General features: G+C 45.0%; 1 protein-coding gene across 2 annotated transcripts in view; it reads right to left on the reverse strand.

Moving 5' to 3' along the window:
• The window catches only part of ttll11 (tubulin tyrosine ligase-like family, member 11), a 40,657-nt gene that overhangs the window by 10,792 nt on the left and 11,754 nt on the right, over nucleotides 1-18,111 (reverse strand). For both annotated transcript variants that reach the window (XM_064972291.1, XM_064972290.1), the window contains exons 4-7: nucleotides 13,985-14,275; nucleotides 13,495-13,779; nucleotides 12,600-12,695; nucleotides 12,417-12,529 (exon numbers count right to left, since the gene is read on the reverse strand). In XM_064972291.1, coding sequence (XP_064828363.1) covers nucleotides 12,417-12,529; nucleotides 12,600-12,695; nucleotides 13,495-13,779; nucleotides 13,985-14,275 — 785 coding nt within the window. The remainder of the gene's footprint in view (nucleotides 1-12,416; nucleotides 12,530-12,599; nucleotides 12,696-13,494; nucleotides 13,780-13,984; nucleotides 14,276-18,111) is intronic.

Genomic DNA, 18,111 nt, shown 5'->3' on the forward strand with positions numbered 1-18,111 from the left:
TTCTGGCCTGTCTGATGGTGTCTTGGAGAGAGGAGGGAAGTGTCATGCCTATAAATCTTCCCTGCGGTCTTGGTTAATCTCAAGATTTGGGCATCGGGCTACACAGTCAGGTTACCAAACCATGTAGCAATGCTGTAGTGTTGACGCCATAGACCCGGCGTTGACGAGCTCTCCACAGTGGTGTGCCTGCACAGCCCAATGTTGACGCGGACCCCCGGGTACTTGAAGGAGTTGACCTGCTCAACGTTCCCTCTGTGCACCCCTATGGGGCCGTGGTGCCCAACGGACTTAGGGTTGAGGATAATCTCCTGTTTTTTTTTTTGTCACATTCACTTGTAGGTGATGTTCATCACACCATCTGACAAATATTTTGAGCTCTGCCCTGTGGCCGTTGGTGTTGACCAGAGTGGTGTAAAGTGCTCTGCCATTGGACACTGGAGCAGTGGAAACGCGTTCTCTGGAGTGATGAATATCGCTTTACCATCTGGCAGTCAGACGGACCAATCTGGAGCCCGAGGACAGCGGCGCTGTCCGAGAGCTTAACCACGTAGTTGCCTGATGACGCAGTTGTTGTCGTTGTTGTATACAGCGTGAAGAGGATAAGGGAACTCACGCAGCCTTGGTCGCCCCGTGCTATTGGGGGCACCCCAGGGTAAGTGAAGTGGGTTTCAGTCAGGTAAAGCTTCCTGTATGTTGGGATGTGTGAAGTAATGACACACACACACACACCTCATTCCGACTCATAAATCGTCCTCACCGACGGCACAGGACACACGTCGTAGCTCACCGCGACACACACCTCAGCTCACCGTAGCTCAGCGTAACACTGTAACACAGAGTCTGTGCTGAAAGATTAATGTGCTTGGTGAGTGCACTGCATGTCTGAGTGTGTCAGTGATACCATCAAACCTCTCCATTCTACCGCTCTCTGGGTGCCGTTCGAACCGTAATTATTCATCCTGCCTGTCTAGCTCTCTCACTCTCGCCTGTCAAACCTCACCAATGTCTTTCCACGCTCTCTATTGTTTTTTTTACCTCTATATTTGACTCCAACACCATCATTAAGTTTGCTGATGACACAACAGTGGTAGGCCTGATCACCGACAATGACAGGGAGGAGGTCAGAGACCTGGTTGTGTGGTGCCAGGATAACAACCTCTCCCTCAACATGATCAAGACAAAAGGAGATAATCGTGGACTACAGGAAATGGAGGGCCGAGCACACCTTAATTCTCATCGACGGAGCTGCAGTGGAGCAGGCTGAGAGATTCAAGTTCCTTGGTGTCCACAACACCAACAAACTATCATGGTCTAAACATACCAAGACAGTCGTGAAGGGGGCACGACAACACATATTCCCCCTCAGGAGACTGAAAAGATTTGGCATGGGTCCTCAGATCCTCAAAAGGTTCTACAGCTGCACCATCGAGAGCATCCGCACTGGTTGCATCACTGCTTGGTATAGTAACTGCTCAGCCTCCGACCACAAGGCACTACAGAGGGTAGTGGTACGGCCCAGTACATCACCGGGGCAAAGCTTTCTGCCATCCAGGACCTCTATACCAGGCGGTGTCAGTTGAAGGCCATAAAAATGACCAAAGACTCCAGCCACCCTAGTCATAGACTGTTCTCTCTGTTACCACACGGCAAGCGGTACCGGAACACCAAGTCTAGGTCCAAAAAGCTTCTTAACAACTTCTACCCCCAAGCCATAAGACTCCTGAACAGCTAATCAAATGGCTACCCAGACTATATGCATTTATACATGCATTTTATTTTTTACAGATAGCCAGGGGCCCACTCCAACACTCAGACATCATTTACAAACAAAGCATGTGTTTAGTGAGCGCCAGATAGGGATGGGTAGTAGGGATGTTCTCTTGTATAAGTATGTGAATTAGACCATTTTCCTGTCCTACTAAGCATTCAAAATGTAAATGAGTACATTTGGGTATCAGGGAAAATGTATGGAGTAAAAAGTACATACTTTTCTTTAGGAATGTAGGGAAGTAAAAGTAGTCAAATATACATAGTAAAGTACAGATACCCCAAAAAACTACTTAAGTAGTACTTTCATGTATTTTTACTGAAGTACTTTACACCACAGGTGTTCCATGGGGTTGAGGTCAGGGCTCTGTGCAGGCCAGTCAAGGTCTTCCACACCGATCTCAACAAACAATTTCTGTATGGAGCTCACTTTGTGCATTGAGATGCTGAAATAGGAAAGAGCCTTCCCCAAACTGTTGCCACAAAGTGAAAGCACAGAATAGTCTAGAATGTCATTGTATGCTGTAGCGTTAAGATTTCAGTTCAATGGAACTAAGGGGCCTAGCCCAAACCATGAGAAACAGCCCCAGACCATTATTCCTCCACCAAACTTTACAGTTGGCAATATTGCATGGGGGAAATAGCGTTCTCCTGGCATCCGCCAATCCCAGACTTGTCCGTCGGACTGCCAGATAGTGAATCGTGAATCATCACTCCAGAGAACGTGTTTCCACTGCTCCAGAGTCCAATGATGGCGAGGGCGAGGTTTACACCACTCCAGTCGACGGTTGGCATTGCACATGTTGATCTAAGGCTGCTCGGCCATGGAAACCCATTTCACGAAGCTCCCGATGAACAGTTATTCTGTTGACGCTGCTTCCAGAGGCAGTTTGGAACTCGGTAGTGAGTGTTGCATTAGAGGACAGATGATTTTTACAAGCTTCAGCACTCAGTGGTCCCGTTCTTCGAGCTTGTGTGTCCTACTACTTCGCAACAGAGTCGTTGTTGCTCCTAGACGTTTCCACTTCACAATAACAGCACTTACAGTTGACCAGGGCAGCTCTAGAATGGCAGAAAGTTGACGAACTGACTTGTTGGAAAGGTCGCATCCTATAACAGTGACACTTTGAAAGTCACTGAGCTGTTCGGTAAGGCCATTCTACTGCCAATTTTTGTCTATGGAGTTTGCATGGGTGTGTGCTCAATTTTATACACCGGTCAGCAACGGTTGTAGCTGAAATAGCCGAATCCACTCATTTGAAGGGGTGTCCACACATACGTGTGTGTGTGTGTGTGTGTGTGTGTGTGTGTGTGTGTGTGTGTGTGTGTGTGTGTGTGTGTGTGTGTGTGTGTGTGTGTGTGTGTGTGTGTGTGTGTGTGTGTTGTGTGTGTGTGTGTGTGTGTGTGTGTGTGTGTGTGTGTGTGTGTGTGTGTGTGTGTATGTATGTATGTATGTATATATATATATATATATATATATATATATATATATATATATATATATATATATAGCGTGTCTCTAGTCTACAGCCTACCTTTGTGTCCTACCTTTCGATGTGCCATCTTTTCCACATCCTACCTTTTCTACATCCTACCTCTCTACAGCGTCTAAAGCTGCCTGCGGTTATAATCCACTCTGGTACGTTTGGTTACGGATGTACCTGCACCATCTGCTGAGTAACGCCTTAGTTCCCCCAAATGACGATGGAAACACACATTGTTTTCCTAGAGTTGAAGATCAGTGTTTTAAATTTTTTTTTTTTTACGCATTCCGGAACAGTAAACGTCGGATAACGAGAGGTATGCTGAGAGAGTGAGCCGTTATTAACTCATTAATAGCCAGCCAGAGCGACGACGAGGAAAACAGAAGTGTATCCCATCCAGTTCCAGTGAAACCAGGGAAAACCGCAGAGTTGTTCGAGTTGGTATTGCTTTCCTGCTAACATTGTTATTGCCTGTTCTGTTTTGAGCCCACGACATCCCCCTGGCAGAACGAGAGAGAAGTCAAAAGATGAACCGTACCAGCAGCTATGGATGGGTGGCCTGTATTCACAAAGCATCTCAGAGAAGGAGTGCTGATCTCAGAGCAGTTACGCCTTTCAGATCATAATATTATACGGACAAATCCCGGATCAGCAATCTAAGACGCTTTGTGGATACGGGCCCTGGCCTTAGAACCACCTTCGCGGTGGGTTTGACACACGGATGTGACCTCCCTTGGCCACCCGGTCATTACTTTCTTCATCTGTTCCCGTGACGATTCCCGAATCAAAATGTCTCCCATCCATTTTTACACTTCGTTTTATTTGAATTTTGCAGATCATTACTGGAAATCAGACACGTGTGGCTGCTGTGGAAGGTATGGAGGGGGAGGAAAGAGCTTGTCAGTGCGGCTAGTTTAGGATGCATCAGATGAAGCCACCAGCAGCAAGTTTTGGCTGGCTGTTTCCACAGCTGCGTCACGTAGTTTCTTAACGATGGGTTTTTGTTCGATAGGCATAGAGTTGATAAACACAGCTCAGGACACACACACACACACACACAGTAAAAAAAAGAAGACATGATTAACGTCTTCTCATTTTGCTCACTGTATCGCTCGGCGCTGCACTGATTGCATGTTTTAGCAACACATCAAATCTAAATGGTTAAATTAATAAGCATTAGCGCTAGATAGCCGGGGATAATTAGCGGTTTCCACTACAGGCCGCCATCGGACTCTGTCACACTCCATCTGCACAGCTGACAACACATCTCCACGCAATCACCGCCTCACCTGCCTGACACGATCACTCACATTTTTGTTCCCACCTGGCAGAAAAAGCAGGGGGAGTGTGTACTGTGTGTGGGTGCGTGTGTCTTAGCAGAATACATAAAGGGAACCAAAGCAAAACAATCGGATTTGTTGTGTCGTTTTCAGCAGATTTCAGCAGACTGAAACACTGAATCAAACAGAATTGTGGGATAGAAAACAATCAGAAACTGTTGACGGCTTAAAAGCAACTCAATACTCCCGTCATCTGATATAGAACACAAGTGGGCTAAGGCAGAAATGACGACAAGGGAATACCAATGCCAAACACCATAACAACTGAGTCAAGTCTTTCTTCAGAAGGTCATAGCTCTCCTGGTAGTAGGAGCCAATGTCATTGGTGTCATACATGATATCTACGGCAGTACTGTAACTATGGCATTACACCTTGTTGGGGAAAAGAATCCAGAAATCACTTTACTGTTCAGTGTATTTTCCGCCAACGACGTCACAGAAAGTATGAATCCCTCATAAAATATTAAAATACTGCCCTATTCAGCTGCGATGTACGCGATACAACGGGTTACCAACATATTCAAATAATTAGACATATTTTCATTATTTTGATGAATTTATTCATTCTATTTCATCCGTCTACGAGATATAGTCCCGACACAAATCTAGGGTTGCTACCCAAGCCAGCTGGTCGTTAGTCTATCGGTTTGGTTGCCATGATGCCTGGCAACGTTGTAATCTCTTGCTCCCTAGAACACTTGCTCTCTCGCCAGGCCACTATTCAGACAAGATGGCCGACTACACAGCTAACACGATCACTTCAAAATTAAGCTGAAATGAAAGCAAACTAGCTGCATTTTGTGTTTTTCGATTGATGTTTCTTCATGTACATCCATAAAAATGATGCCAATTCATGACTTCTACTGGCTAAGAAAAGCTGCCAGCCTGTTTCTTGTTCCGACACGTTGGAGATCGAACTTCAATATTGAAAACGTTGCAAATGTTGGAGACAGACGGCAAGGTCATTACAAATCTCCGCTGTTGAAAACCTAATGCTACACGGAAAGAAAAATGGAACATAATGTCTAGATGCTTTGTACAGTGTAGATCTCGTATATAAATTGCCTGGCTGAGCTGAAAAGACAGTGGATTGAACAGTCAGAAGGAACAGAGTAAAAAAGGCATTTCAATGTAAGATTTAGCCGGTGGTAACTTGTGGAATAGACACCGGCTGAAATGTGGTTGTAACCAATCAGCATCCAGGTTTAGCCCCACACCGGTTGTATAAAGAGTGAGAGATATGCAGTGGGGATGATCTAGGATTATAGATATTATACAGGATTATATCAATAAGGTCCTGGTCATGAATATGGTAATAGCTGAAAGGGCATTATCCCCCAACAGATATTCCTCTCACATAGGAAAAACTGACTGATCATAGAAGATATGTGACCGACCGGCTTGATTCGGTCTTATGAAGCAACATGTTAATTTTATTTTTTACATTGGATAAAAATAGAGACAGAGCTAGAAAATGGTATATCATACACTACAGTTGAGGAACAATGGGAAAGTAATTCTGCTTTGAAAGTTAATAAACTTGTAACCTCACATTTGAGAAAATGGCCCTGGAATATTATGGTACCTACTGGAGAGTTCTCCGTTGTCTCCACCCATTCAGCATCATTCACACCCTCTTAAGCTTTAGCCCCACCCATCTGTTTAAAGATTCAAATGTGAGGCCATGTGCTAAACCAGTGGTCACCAACCTTTCCTGAGTCAAAATGTATGCAGAGATCTACCGCTCTGATTTTTTTATTAACATGACTTAAAAAATGTAAGCCTATGCAACATTAACCAATTAAAAACAGTACTGTGGCAGTGAGGTTTGTGCAGTAAGCGATAGGTCCAATACATTATCACCGCATACTGGCATTGCTTGAATTTACCTGCCAATGCGTTGTTGTTCGGGACATTTTTTTAAAATTCTATTTAAAAATTTGAGGTAGGCTATACGATCACACCGGAAATAGATCCATTGTTGTATTACTTGTGAGGCACTGCTGAGTGAGCATACATTAAAATAATTGTATTTTTATTTTACTGGGTTGATGGTGCCTGCATCTGATGGTCAGTCTCAGCAGAGGGAGAGGAGAGAGCAGCAGACTGAGGGTCCGTCTCACAACATCCCTCCGCTCTCCCTTTCCTCCACTGACACTGACCAAAAAGGGACACCGTCTTCCAGCCGATTGCGAAACTCGAGTCGCACCGCATTATTTCTGCCTCATGCACAAACTCATGTTACTCCTATGAACAGAGAAAGTGAAATATTCCTTGATATTAAAAAAGACCCAAGCTGCTAATAATAACAAAAACAACGTAAGCCTATAGATACACTTTCCTACTCATTCATTACTGCTGCACTGCTTGTTGTAGAGCTGAGTGGAAATAGGAAGAATACACATTATATGGGTTATAAAAAAGTGTTGAATACAAAGTGTTGACAGTGCTTAGTAAGAACTTAAACATGAACTCACTCGTAAAAACAGCAGCTCTTTGCTGTGTTCGTCGAGTCTCTCTCTAGTCATGGTCTTAAACGTTTTGAAATCTCACCAGTATCAATTTTGCCGTAGCTTTCTTTTATGCCTGCTATGTTACTGCAGGTCATCTGAGCAATCTGATTGGCCAGCAGAGACATAGTGCACTTGATTTCCTCTCCAGGCCCACCGGGAAGGCAGAGTTCGTACCTTCAGACACATGAAAATGGCAACAGTTTGCCTAACTGGCGCGCAGGGCAGCTGAATTGGCTGCACCTAGTATCAACACAAGGCTTTATCAATGTTTGGCGATCGACTAGAAATGCCTTGGAAATCGACAAGTCGATCGCGATCGACCAGTTGGTGACCACTCTACTACACAACCTAAGATTTCAAGACTTACGGCTGGTTTATACTACGGGTGTGTTCCTAAATGAAATCTGGAGTGTCCGAAGGCGCTCTGGGTTTGCAGAAACTCAGATCCGTTGGTAAATTCAGAGTGTTTCACTCTCGGAGCGTTCAAAGCGCACACTGGATGCTCTGGCTGAGGTGTAGGGTTGATTAGAGCGCTCTGTCCTAACAGCAGCAGTCAAGAACCCAAGCTAACTGGCTAACGTTGGCTAGCTACCTCCAGAAACAAATGAGAGAACAGCTCACTGACCATTTTACTCACCGCAAGAGAGCTGGGTGAAGCTGTTTTTATGTTATCCAGAGCGTTGGTGAATCCAATGTTTACTGACACCGGCTATATTCAACAGGTGTTGAGTGTTTCGTAAATTTGTCAGTTATTCTGCGCTCTGGCACACTCAGACAAGAGTGCTCTGAAATAGAGTAGATAGCCAGAGTGAATTTACCAGCTTCGTCGATAGACAGTTGTCGCAGTGGCATCGTAAACATTCTATTGAAATAGCTACTTGCATTGTGGAGTCTTATTTTTAGACATGTAGCATGAATCTGCAGGTCGCTAACCAACAGGGTTCAATGTCAGCTAGCTAACATTAGGCTATAACTAAACTCAGCAAAAAAAGAAACATCCTCTCACTGTCAACTGCGTTTATTTTCAGCAAACTTAGCTTGTAAATATTTGAATGAACATAAGATTCAACAGACATAAACTGAACAAGTTCCACAGACATGTGACTAACAGAAATGGAATGATGTGTCCCTGAACAAAAGTCAAAATCAAAAGTAGCAGTCAGTATCTGGTCTGGCCACCAGCTGCATTAAGTACTGCAGTGCATCATCTCCTCATGGACTGCACCAGATTTGCCTGTTCTTGCTGTGAGATGTTACCCCACTCTTCCACCAAGACATTCCTGTCTTGCAGGAAATCACGCATAGAACGAGCAGTATGGCTGGTGGCATTGTCATGCTGTAGGGTCATGTCTGGATGAGCCTGCAGGAAGAGTAACACATGAGGGAGGAGGATGTCTTCCCTGTAACGCACAGCGTTGGGATTGCCTTCAATGACAACAAGCTCAGTCCGATGATGCTGTGACACATCGCCCCAGACCATGACGGACCCTCCACCTTCAAATCGATCCCGCTCCAGAGTACAGGCCTCGGTGTAACGCTCCTTCCTTCGACGATGAACGCAAATCCGACCATCACCCCTGGTGAGACAAAACTGCAACTTGTCAGTGAAGAGCACTTTTTGCCCGTCCTGTCTGGTCGAGCGACGGTGGGTTTGTGGCCATAGGCGACATTGTTGCCGGTGATGTCTGGTGAGGACCTGCCTTACCACAGGCCTACAAGCCCTCAGTCCAGCCTCTCTCCTCTTATTGCGGACAGTCTGGGCACTGATGGAGGGATTGTGCATTCCTGGTGTAACTCGGGCAGTTGTTGTTGCCATCCTGTACCTGTCCCGCAGGTGTGATGTTCGGATGTACCAATCTTGTGCAGGTGTTGTTACACGTGGTCTGCCACTGTGAGGACGTGGTCTGCCACTGTCCGTTCTGTCTCCCTGTAGTGCTGTCTTACGCGTCTCACAGTACGGACATCGCAATTTATTGCCCTGGCCACATCTGCAGTCCTCATGCCTCCTTGCAGCATGCCTCAGGCACATTTCTGCAGATGAGCAGGGACCCTGGGCATCTTTCTTTTGTTTTTTTTCCAGAGTCAGTAGAAAGGCCTCTTTAGTGTCCTAAGTTCAGAACTGTGACCTTAAATGCCTACAGTCTAAGCTCTTTTCGACTGTCTGCATATTTGCAATCAACCGGCAGAATTTTCTCTCTCTCCTTAGCTATCATACTCCACTGATTTCAAAACTCAGTCCTCCAGAAAGTGGAGAACACTTATGCAGCTCTACGACGTGATCTTTTTTTTCTTTTTTTTAACACGTTAGAAAGGATTACCTACACATACTGACCAGCTCATTAATATAATCGAAGCATGCTACATGGCAGACCAATCTGAACTCATCTCTCGGCATGTCCAGCCAACTCGTTATTTTAGCCAGTCATGGCTAGCGGGAAGGTTGCTGACTTTTTCCGTGGCTAAACCAACTAGGCTCGTAATTTAACCATTTTTATTCGTATTTACAGATGGCATACGAGTTTATTATTAAGGCACATGAAAGATCACGTTCCAGAGGTTTACATTCAAATGGTGCTGCTGCGAAGTCGTGACGTGCAACATGTGCCTAGTTTCCTGAAACGAGTCACATATGGAAGATAATCGTACATAGAGAAAGAGATGCGGAGAGAGAGACCATTGACTGTGAAAGCCGTGTCTTGATAACCAAGGAAGGGAGAGCGAGAGAGAACAGGGATAGATCAAGACAGAAAGCGAGAGGATGAAAATGATAGGAAATGATAGAAAAGGGCAGGGAAAGCAGAGAGAGAGAGAGATACCGTTACGGTAAGTCTCAACAGAAGAGTGGTAAGGGGAGGTTAGTGATGGCCACCCCAAGGGCCGCAGAGCATCGAGCTGCCTGCTAGACACACACACACACACACATACACACGGTATAGACACACATGGCAGTCATGTGTGAAATTTCATCACGGCTGGGCTGGAATTGAATGTTTCCCTTTAACAGGCTTATGGAGAGCTGCTCACTGGGGCGTTTCTAAAGCTGGCTGGCCAGAGAGACCAGAGGGCGAGAGAGAGATAGGGGAAAGTCTATCAGCAATCCCCAGGTCCAGCCTAGAGCCCAGACCCACACACGTCACACTGATTGGCTAATATCACCACACACACAGGGTGAACTTAGTCGAGATGGAGGGAGGTAGGGAAGGAGAGACTTGGGTCGCTGACACCAGCTATGGTAATGGGGGAATGATGCAGCGTCACCTTAAGTTTCATCCATATCTCAGTAGAACACTAACCCTAGCCTCAAAATAAACCGTCTTCAAAGTAACTACTGTTGTTCTCGTTACATAGAGGAGAGTCACGGCTTTCTGGTCGTACATTATTTATTTCTCACCTCTTGATAGAGTTCATAGCACCACTTTACAATCAGAGTAGGCTTCTTCTTGGACATCTGCAACCTGTCCCTGTCCCAGGCTGTAGTCCCTACTTGCTTCAAGGAGACGACCATCGTCCCAGTGCCCAAGGAAAGACAAGGTGACATGACTATCGCCCCTTCGCACTCACCCCGGTCATCACGAAGTGCTTCGAGAGGCTGGTCACGGCCCACATCAAGGCCAACATGCCAGGCACACCGTACTCACTCCAGTTTGCATACCGCCAACAGCTCCACGCAAGATGACATTTCCATCGCCATTCACACGGCCGTAGCACATCTGGACAAGAGGAACACCTATATGGTTTTGATGCGCCCGCGGAGCGGAGCACTCCACATGCGGTGACTAGGCCTACCTAAAGTAGCCTGCAGAGGCCTAGCGCTGGAAAGTTGCTGTAGGACATTACATTTATTGATAGATGACTCAATTAGCCTACACATGGCTATCTTGCAACATTGTCATATTTAAAGTTAGCAATATAAGTGTTTTGGAGTTCACACTTCCTCAGGTGGTGAATAATATAGCCCAGGCCAATATGCACAAAAACCTAAAAAATAATACAAAAATCAGATAATTCGATTTCGTCAAAATATCCATCACACATTCCCTGGATATGTCAGATTAAAATAGCTTACGTTTTTTAATCATAACCTAGATGGTAGCCTATCTTACTTGTCACTGGGAGAAGAAGAAAAAAAAGGTGTCTATTGGCTACTGATAGTCTACAAAAAGAAAAAAAGGTACAAAAAGACACCTAGCATTTGTCTTGGCTAGCCTACTGTCGTCAATCTTAAAAAGACACATAGCGTTTGTCTTGGCTAGCCTACTGTCGTCAATCTTATTAAAAAGACACCGAGCATTTGTCTTGGCTAGCCTACAGTCGTCAATCTTAAAAAGACACATAGCGTTTGTCTTGGCTAGCCTACTGTCGTCAATCGTATTAAAAAGACACCTAGCATTTGTCTTGGCTAGCCTACAGTCGTCAATCTTATTAAAAAGACACCGAGCATTTGTCTTGGCTAGCCTTACTGTCGTCAATCTTAAAAAAGACAGGCCTACTTTGGAAACAAAAATAAACGCAATGCAATCCTAAAGAATAGAGTAATTACATTCCTCAGATATGTCATAAAGCTTTGTAGCCTTTTATACTGCTTTGCATATTTGGTCACGATAAACGCCTAAAATTGGAACACAGTGGCTGTACAGTGACATGCGATACAAGACGTCAGAGCTCTGGCTCCGTGCTGGATGGGTTTTGGACTGACAGCAGTTCTGAACTTGAGCACCTCGCGTGACAAGACGCGCTAATATTTCAAATGTTTTTGTTGTCGGAGTGAGGGAAATGCTATAAAATGAATAGGACTCTCTGTATTTTGAACGATAAGACATTGACGATTAATTAAATATACATTTACGATCACTACGCTTGATGTAAAGGTACATTGTAGTCATTTAGCATAAGCTCTTATCTTGAGCGACTTACAGGACCAATTAGGGTTATGAGCTTTTGCACAAGGGCACATCAACAGATTTTTCACCGAGTCAGCTCAGGGATTCGAACCATCGACCTTTCAGTTACTGGCCCAATGCTCTTAACCTCTAGGCTACCCTGGGTTGTTCTGAACAGAATGAGCCTGTGTTTATATATTGTGAAGAGAATTAGCCGCGACACACGCACTCGAACGCAATAACGAGGACTCCTTTCTGCGCACGTCAAAATCACAAACCTGTTTCCTTGAAATGGATTGTGAACACCGAACGCTGTGATGTCGTAGGGCCCTGAACCCTAACTTTATGTCCACATTCCAGGTCCATCCAAACCCCTGCCTTAACCATAGCTTCATGGTCACGTGTGTGTGTGTGTGTGTGTGTGAGACTCACGTTAGTGATTTCTTCTGAGCAGGGTCCATGAGACGAAGTGTGTCCCTAATGACTCCCACCTTCACCTCCTCGTCTACTGGGCTTGGGACGTACTCAAACACCCCCGGGGACACCTGAAACAGACACATCATTAGCACTTCAGAGCATGGTAGTGATGATGATGATGATGATCGTCCTACTCACTTCCTGCTCGTGTTCTATTCTCATACTGGGGTTGGCGTTGACCTCCAGTAAAACTGGCTTTAGGTTCTTCATCAGGAGGATGTCAAATCCCAAGATCTAACACACACACACACACACACACACACACACACACACACACACACACACACACACAGATGGGCGTTATGTATTGCAAAACACCACATCTAAAAACTCAGTCACATTATCCCTGAAATACATCTAGTACCTAAGAACACATATCATATATATTAGGTGTAGTTTTCCATAACTCCTTCTGCGCTCAAACCTTGATACAACCGAAGATAGTGTGAGAGGAAAATTAAATTTTTACCTGATTTATTTCATATTAAATGGTTAACAATTAATATTTAACTAAGAGTAAGACATTTCTGTCCTACTAGTGTCTGTGTTTTTAATAGTCTCCACTCTAGTTCCCTGCAGCTCATCTGGGCGTATGGTCACCAGAGAAGGCTGGAGCTGACAAATGAGTTACAGGCTGCATTACAGAAACAAGCATATGTTTTACTAGGGATAGCTTAGGAGTAGAACGATCGCTCACTGTCTCAAAATCATCCTTGCATCTGGGAGACTAAAAACAGGGTGGGGTTAACACAACAACCCCGTGCAGATAACGACTGGATGAACCCAGAGTGGCTTATGATGCATTGTTAGTGTCAGCTATATTTGGACTCTGTATTTGTGTAAAGGTTAGGTTACTCGACCGGCCTCGTTATTGCAATAATGAATCAATATTGAATAAAGATGATTGTTTGAAGAAATGACAAAAGTCTCTCTCACTTGATTAGAATATTCAACGACAATAGTTGTATTAGACTGCAAAACCTCTTTCCCGTGACATTCACACACTCCACACTCTCCTCTCCCTACTTCCTACCTGGAAACAAGTGGGTCCTGGTTTGCCGGCCGGTATGTCGGCCTGGTAGTAAACCTTGAGCTCAGGAACCAGGGCGATGATCGTCTTGATGACCAGAGAGATGATGTCTGACCACACCTTCTTAATGTCCACTCCTTTAGAGGCCAGGCGGTAGAGCACGCTGGAGAAGGTGCGCTTGCTGCCCGACGACAGGCTGTCGGAGTGGACAAAGTTCCCACTCTGGACGTTGAGAGAGTAGTTGGTCAGGTGCATGAACACGTGGCTCAGGTTCTTCTGACTGGGCTCCTAGTGGGGTGGCAGGGAGATGGGAGAAACACATTTCAGAATACTATATTCACTATTTAAAACATGAAGAAAGGAAATGTTTAAAATGCTAGTCGTATGCTTTTAGGCCAAATGGAAGTTAAGATATCTATGTACTGCTTATGGATGCGGTATGTATGCGTCATGAAGGACATGCGTAGGTGCTCTTCAGTTAAAGTGTTCCTACCTGGTATGGCTCGGTACAGAAACGCGACAGCCCCTCTTTCGCGATGTAGATCTCCAGCGGCTCCAGGGACTTGACCAGCACGTAGAGACGGATGTCGAACTTGAGCTTGTCGATGAGCAGGGGCTTGTGGATGTACTCCTGGACCACGGACTGCTTGGTATGTGACCCCGCTATGACCCTGAGGTCGCCGGGGTCACGGATGAGGTAGATGCCATCCCCCTGGGACCCACCGTCCGGCTTGATGATGAAGGTGGGCTTCTGGGACACGTCACCGTCCTTGGCCAGACTGATCTGAGACAGGCGGCAACACTCAGAAATAAAACATTTGACCAGCCAGGAGTCTAAATGTGAGAAGACGTTAAAGGTCAATTAGTCATCTGATTTGATGTTTAGGGGAAAATTCCAAATATTTTTGCGCTTTAACATTCAAACCAATTCTCATCAATGGCAAAGAGGCCAAATCAGCTGGATTGTAAAGGAGCCCCCTCCGAGTCAAATCCCAGTACATTTAGTGGTGAAAGATGGTAGTGCACTTCCTGTCATCCCCCGTAAACGTGACTTAAGCTCATGCAGAGTGATATAAGGAGAGCGATATCAAGTCTAATCGTGTAGCCATTGGCTTTGCCTATGCTTGACTGCATCTTTAGCGCAGGACATTATCCTGTCTGTGTCTCTCTGGAAAAACATGACTGCTAATGTCTGTATGGACATTTTTCAATATTCACTCTCTCATGAGTATTTTTGCACCAGTCAGACACCACATCCCAAGGCCAGATATTGAGCTCGGGGGGGCTTATATTTATCTAGAGCAATTTCCTACATTGGGATTCATTCATATTAAACTACATACACAGTCTCATTCCTTATCGTAACCTACCGTGATTGAAGAATGAAGTAATTCAGCCTGATGTTAATACTTAACGCCCTCAGCTCTGATAGGATCCTTATGGCACAGCCCCATCCAGGATAGTCTATGTCTAGTCCAGGGCTCTCCAGCCCTGTTCCTACCGTCCTCTAGGTTTTCAATTCAACCCCAGTTGTAACTAACCTGATTCATCTTACCGACCAGCTAATTATTAAAATCAGGTGCGCAAGGTTAGGGTCGGAGCATAAACCAGGAACCGGAATTGGAGAGCCCTGCTGTAGACAGTCTGTGGTAGAGATGCAGAGCCTTTTAAAAAAGGGGCTGTAGTGCCCCCCTCTGTTGGACTAGCTGAGCTGTGTTTTTTTTACACTGTGCCCTTTCAATGTCAGTGCATTCACAAAGCCAGTTGAATGACCCATCCACCATTCATCCCTATGCTAAGCAGGGAGGCTGTCCGAGGACACACCCTCTCAAAGTCACAGTGACCTCCGAAGGTCAAACACCATTACATTTTCTAGCTCTGAATAATCCTGCGTGCCAACCAGGGGAGAACGACTGCCCCCTCTCATCGAAGCCACAATAGTTCAAGGCCAACTTCTGAACGGCAGGCATTGTTAGCAGAAAACAGGATGTCACATTATAATGAATAGGTCAATCTTCTTGTACATAATAAAATGTTTCAAAGACAATCACGGTGCCAATAATTTTAAAATCACACACAAAAATAAGATATAAAGACAAATCGAGTTGCTAATGGGAGCCTGCAGTACACCGGTCGGCCATCAACGTGAGTTACTCAATGAGAGGGGGCAGCACTGAGCTAGCCTGCAACATCACTTCCTGGAGTAGCTCAAACTGTGCATGTTATGTCTCCATGAGAGGCCATCGTAACAGACTTCATTTGGCTTCAAAGCGTTATTAGACATATATGGTGTCACGTAATCAAAGGCTTTATCCATTCATACAGTCAGGTACATAAATATTTGGATATTGACCAAGTTATTATTATTTTTACCTGTCTACCACAGCATATTAAATAATGAATATTAATATTGTAGGAATAACAGTACTTTATATATGTGGTCCGCCCCTTTTTAAGGGACCAAAAGTAATTGGACAATTGGCTGCTCAACTGTTCCATGGCCAGGTGTGCGTTATTCTCTCATTAGTTCGTTTACAAGTAAGCAGACAAAAGGTCTAGGGTCGATTTGGAATCAGTTGCCCTTAACCCTCAATATGAAGTCCAAAGAGCTGTCACTGCCAGAGAAGCAAGCCATCATTAGGCTGAGAAATCGTAAAAAGAACGAACGCACTGGTGAGCTCAGGAGCACCAAAAAGCCCAGAAAGACCACGGAAAACAACTGTGGTGGACAGAAGAATTGTGAAGAAAAACCCCTTCACAACAGTTGTCCAGCTCAAGAATGCCCTCCAGGAGGCAGGTGTATCTGTGTCAAAGTCGACAATCAAGAGAAGACTTCACAAGAGTAAATACAGAGAGTTTAGCACAAGATTTAAACCATTGGTAAGCCTCAAACAGGAAGACCAGATTAGAGTTTACCAAAAAAAAGAAAAAAAAGAAAAACCTGTACAGTTCTGGAACAACATCCTATGGACAGAATGATGGGAAGAGAAGAGTATGGAGAAGGGAACTGCTCATGATCCAAAGCATACCACCTCATCTGTGAAGCATGGTGGAGGTAGTGTTATGGAGTGGGCATGTATGGCTGCCGATGGAGCTGGTTCCCTTGTATTTATTGATGTGACTGCTGACAAAAGCAGCAGGCTGAATTCTGAAGGGTTTAGGGCTATATTATCTGCTCAGATTCAGCCAAATGCATCAAAACTCATTGGACGGCGCTCCACAGTGCAGATGTACATTTTTTTTTTTTTTTACATTTTTACTTTTATTTAACTAGGAAAGTCAGTTAAGAACAAATTCTTATGTTCAATGACGGCCTAGTGGGTTAACTGCCTTGTTCAGGGTCAGAACGACAAGATTTTTACCTTGTCAGCTCGGGGATTCGATCTTGCAACCTTTCGGTTACAGGTCCAACGCTCTAACCACTAATCTACCTGCCGCCCCAATGACCCCCAAGCACACTGCAAAAGCAACCCAATACTTTAAGGCAAAGAAGTGGAATGTTCTGCAATGACCAAGTCAAATCACCTGACCTGAATCCAATTGAGCATTCATTTCACTTGCTGAAGGCAAAACTCCCCAAGAACAAGCAGGAACTGACAACAGCAGAGGTAAAGGCCCTGGCAGAGCATCACCAGGGCTGAAACCCAGCATCTGGTGATGTCTATGGGTTCCAGACTTCAGACAGTCATTGACTGCAAAGGATTTGCAGCCAAGAATTAACTCGTGATTCGCTTGGTTTGTCCAATTACCTTTTAAGACCCTAAAAATGGTCGTAATTCCTGCACCGTTCGTGCAATCATTTTGACAAAACCCTTAAATTAAAGATCAAAGTCTACACTTTCACCACGCATCTTGCTTGTTTCCTTTCAAATCCATTGTGGGGGAGAACGGAGCCAAAATGATGCACATTGTGTCACTGTCCAAATACTTATGGGCCTGACTGTATATAGACATTGGTGCCAATGCTGAGGCTTCAATATGGAGACAGGAGGACTGTATATGTGAGGTGTGTGTGTGTTTATATAAGTGCGAGTACATGCGAGCATTAGAGTATGTGTGTGTGTGTGTGTGTTTAACACAGCAGGAGCTGTGGTACAGTATGTGTGTGTGTGGTATGCTGTGATATGGTAGGGACCAGGGTGTGTCACAGCCTGTTACAGAGCGTGTCATTCACTATTAGCAGCTGCTGCTGGCTCTCTCTGTGCTAAACTGCTTAGCCATGCCCTGTTCGCACTGAGCACGCTCAGAACAGATCCACTGTCCCTGCCAATTACCCCAGAAGTGTGTGTGTTAGTGTACGTGTGTGTGTGTGTATACGTGTGTGTGTGGAATACACAAAGGCCTGTGCACCACTAGTTTGCATGAAATCATTGGACGCAAAACTGTGCCATAGGAGTTAAGACACTGTCTGGATTGCCATTTTCGACAGATGGGTTAGCGGTACACTGCCAAACTGTGCCAAAGAAAGTTAACCAAGAATAGTAAAACCTCATCATTGACTCAGAGATGCCAGCAAGCACTTACACTATTTTACAACATCCAATTAAGGTCAAGAGCTCAGCCTTGTGACTGGATGCCCTGGGGAGTGAATGTCCCTGGTCCACTATTGGAGGACAGTCT

The sequence above is a fragment of the Oncorhynchus masou genome, chromosome 8 (assembly GCF_036934945.1).
Source record: "Oncorhynchus masou masou isolate Uvic2021 chromosome 8, UVic_Omas_1.1, whole genome shotgun sequence".
Classification (NCBI taxonomy): domain Eukaryota; kingdom Metazoa; phylum Chordata; class Actinopteri; order Salmoniformes; family Salmonidae; genus Oncorhynchus; species Oncorhynchus masou.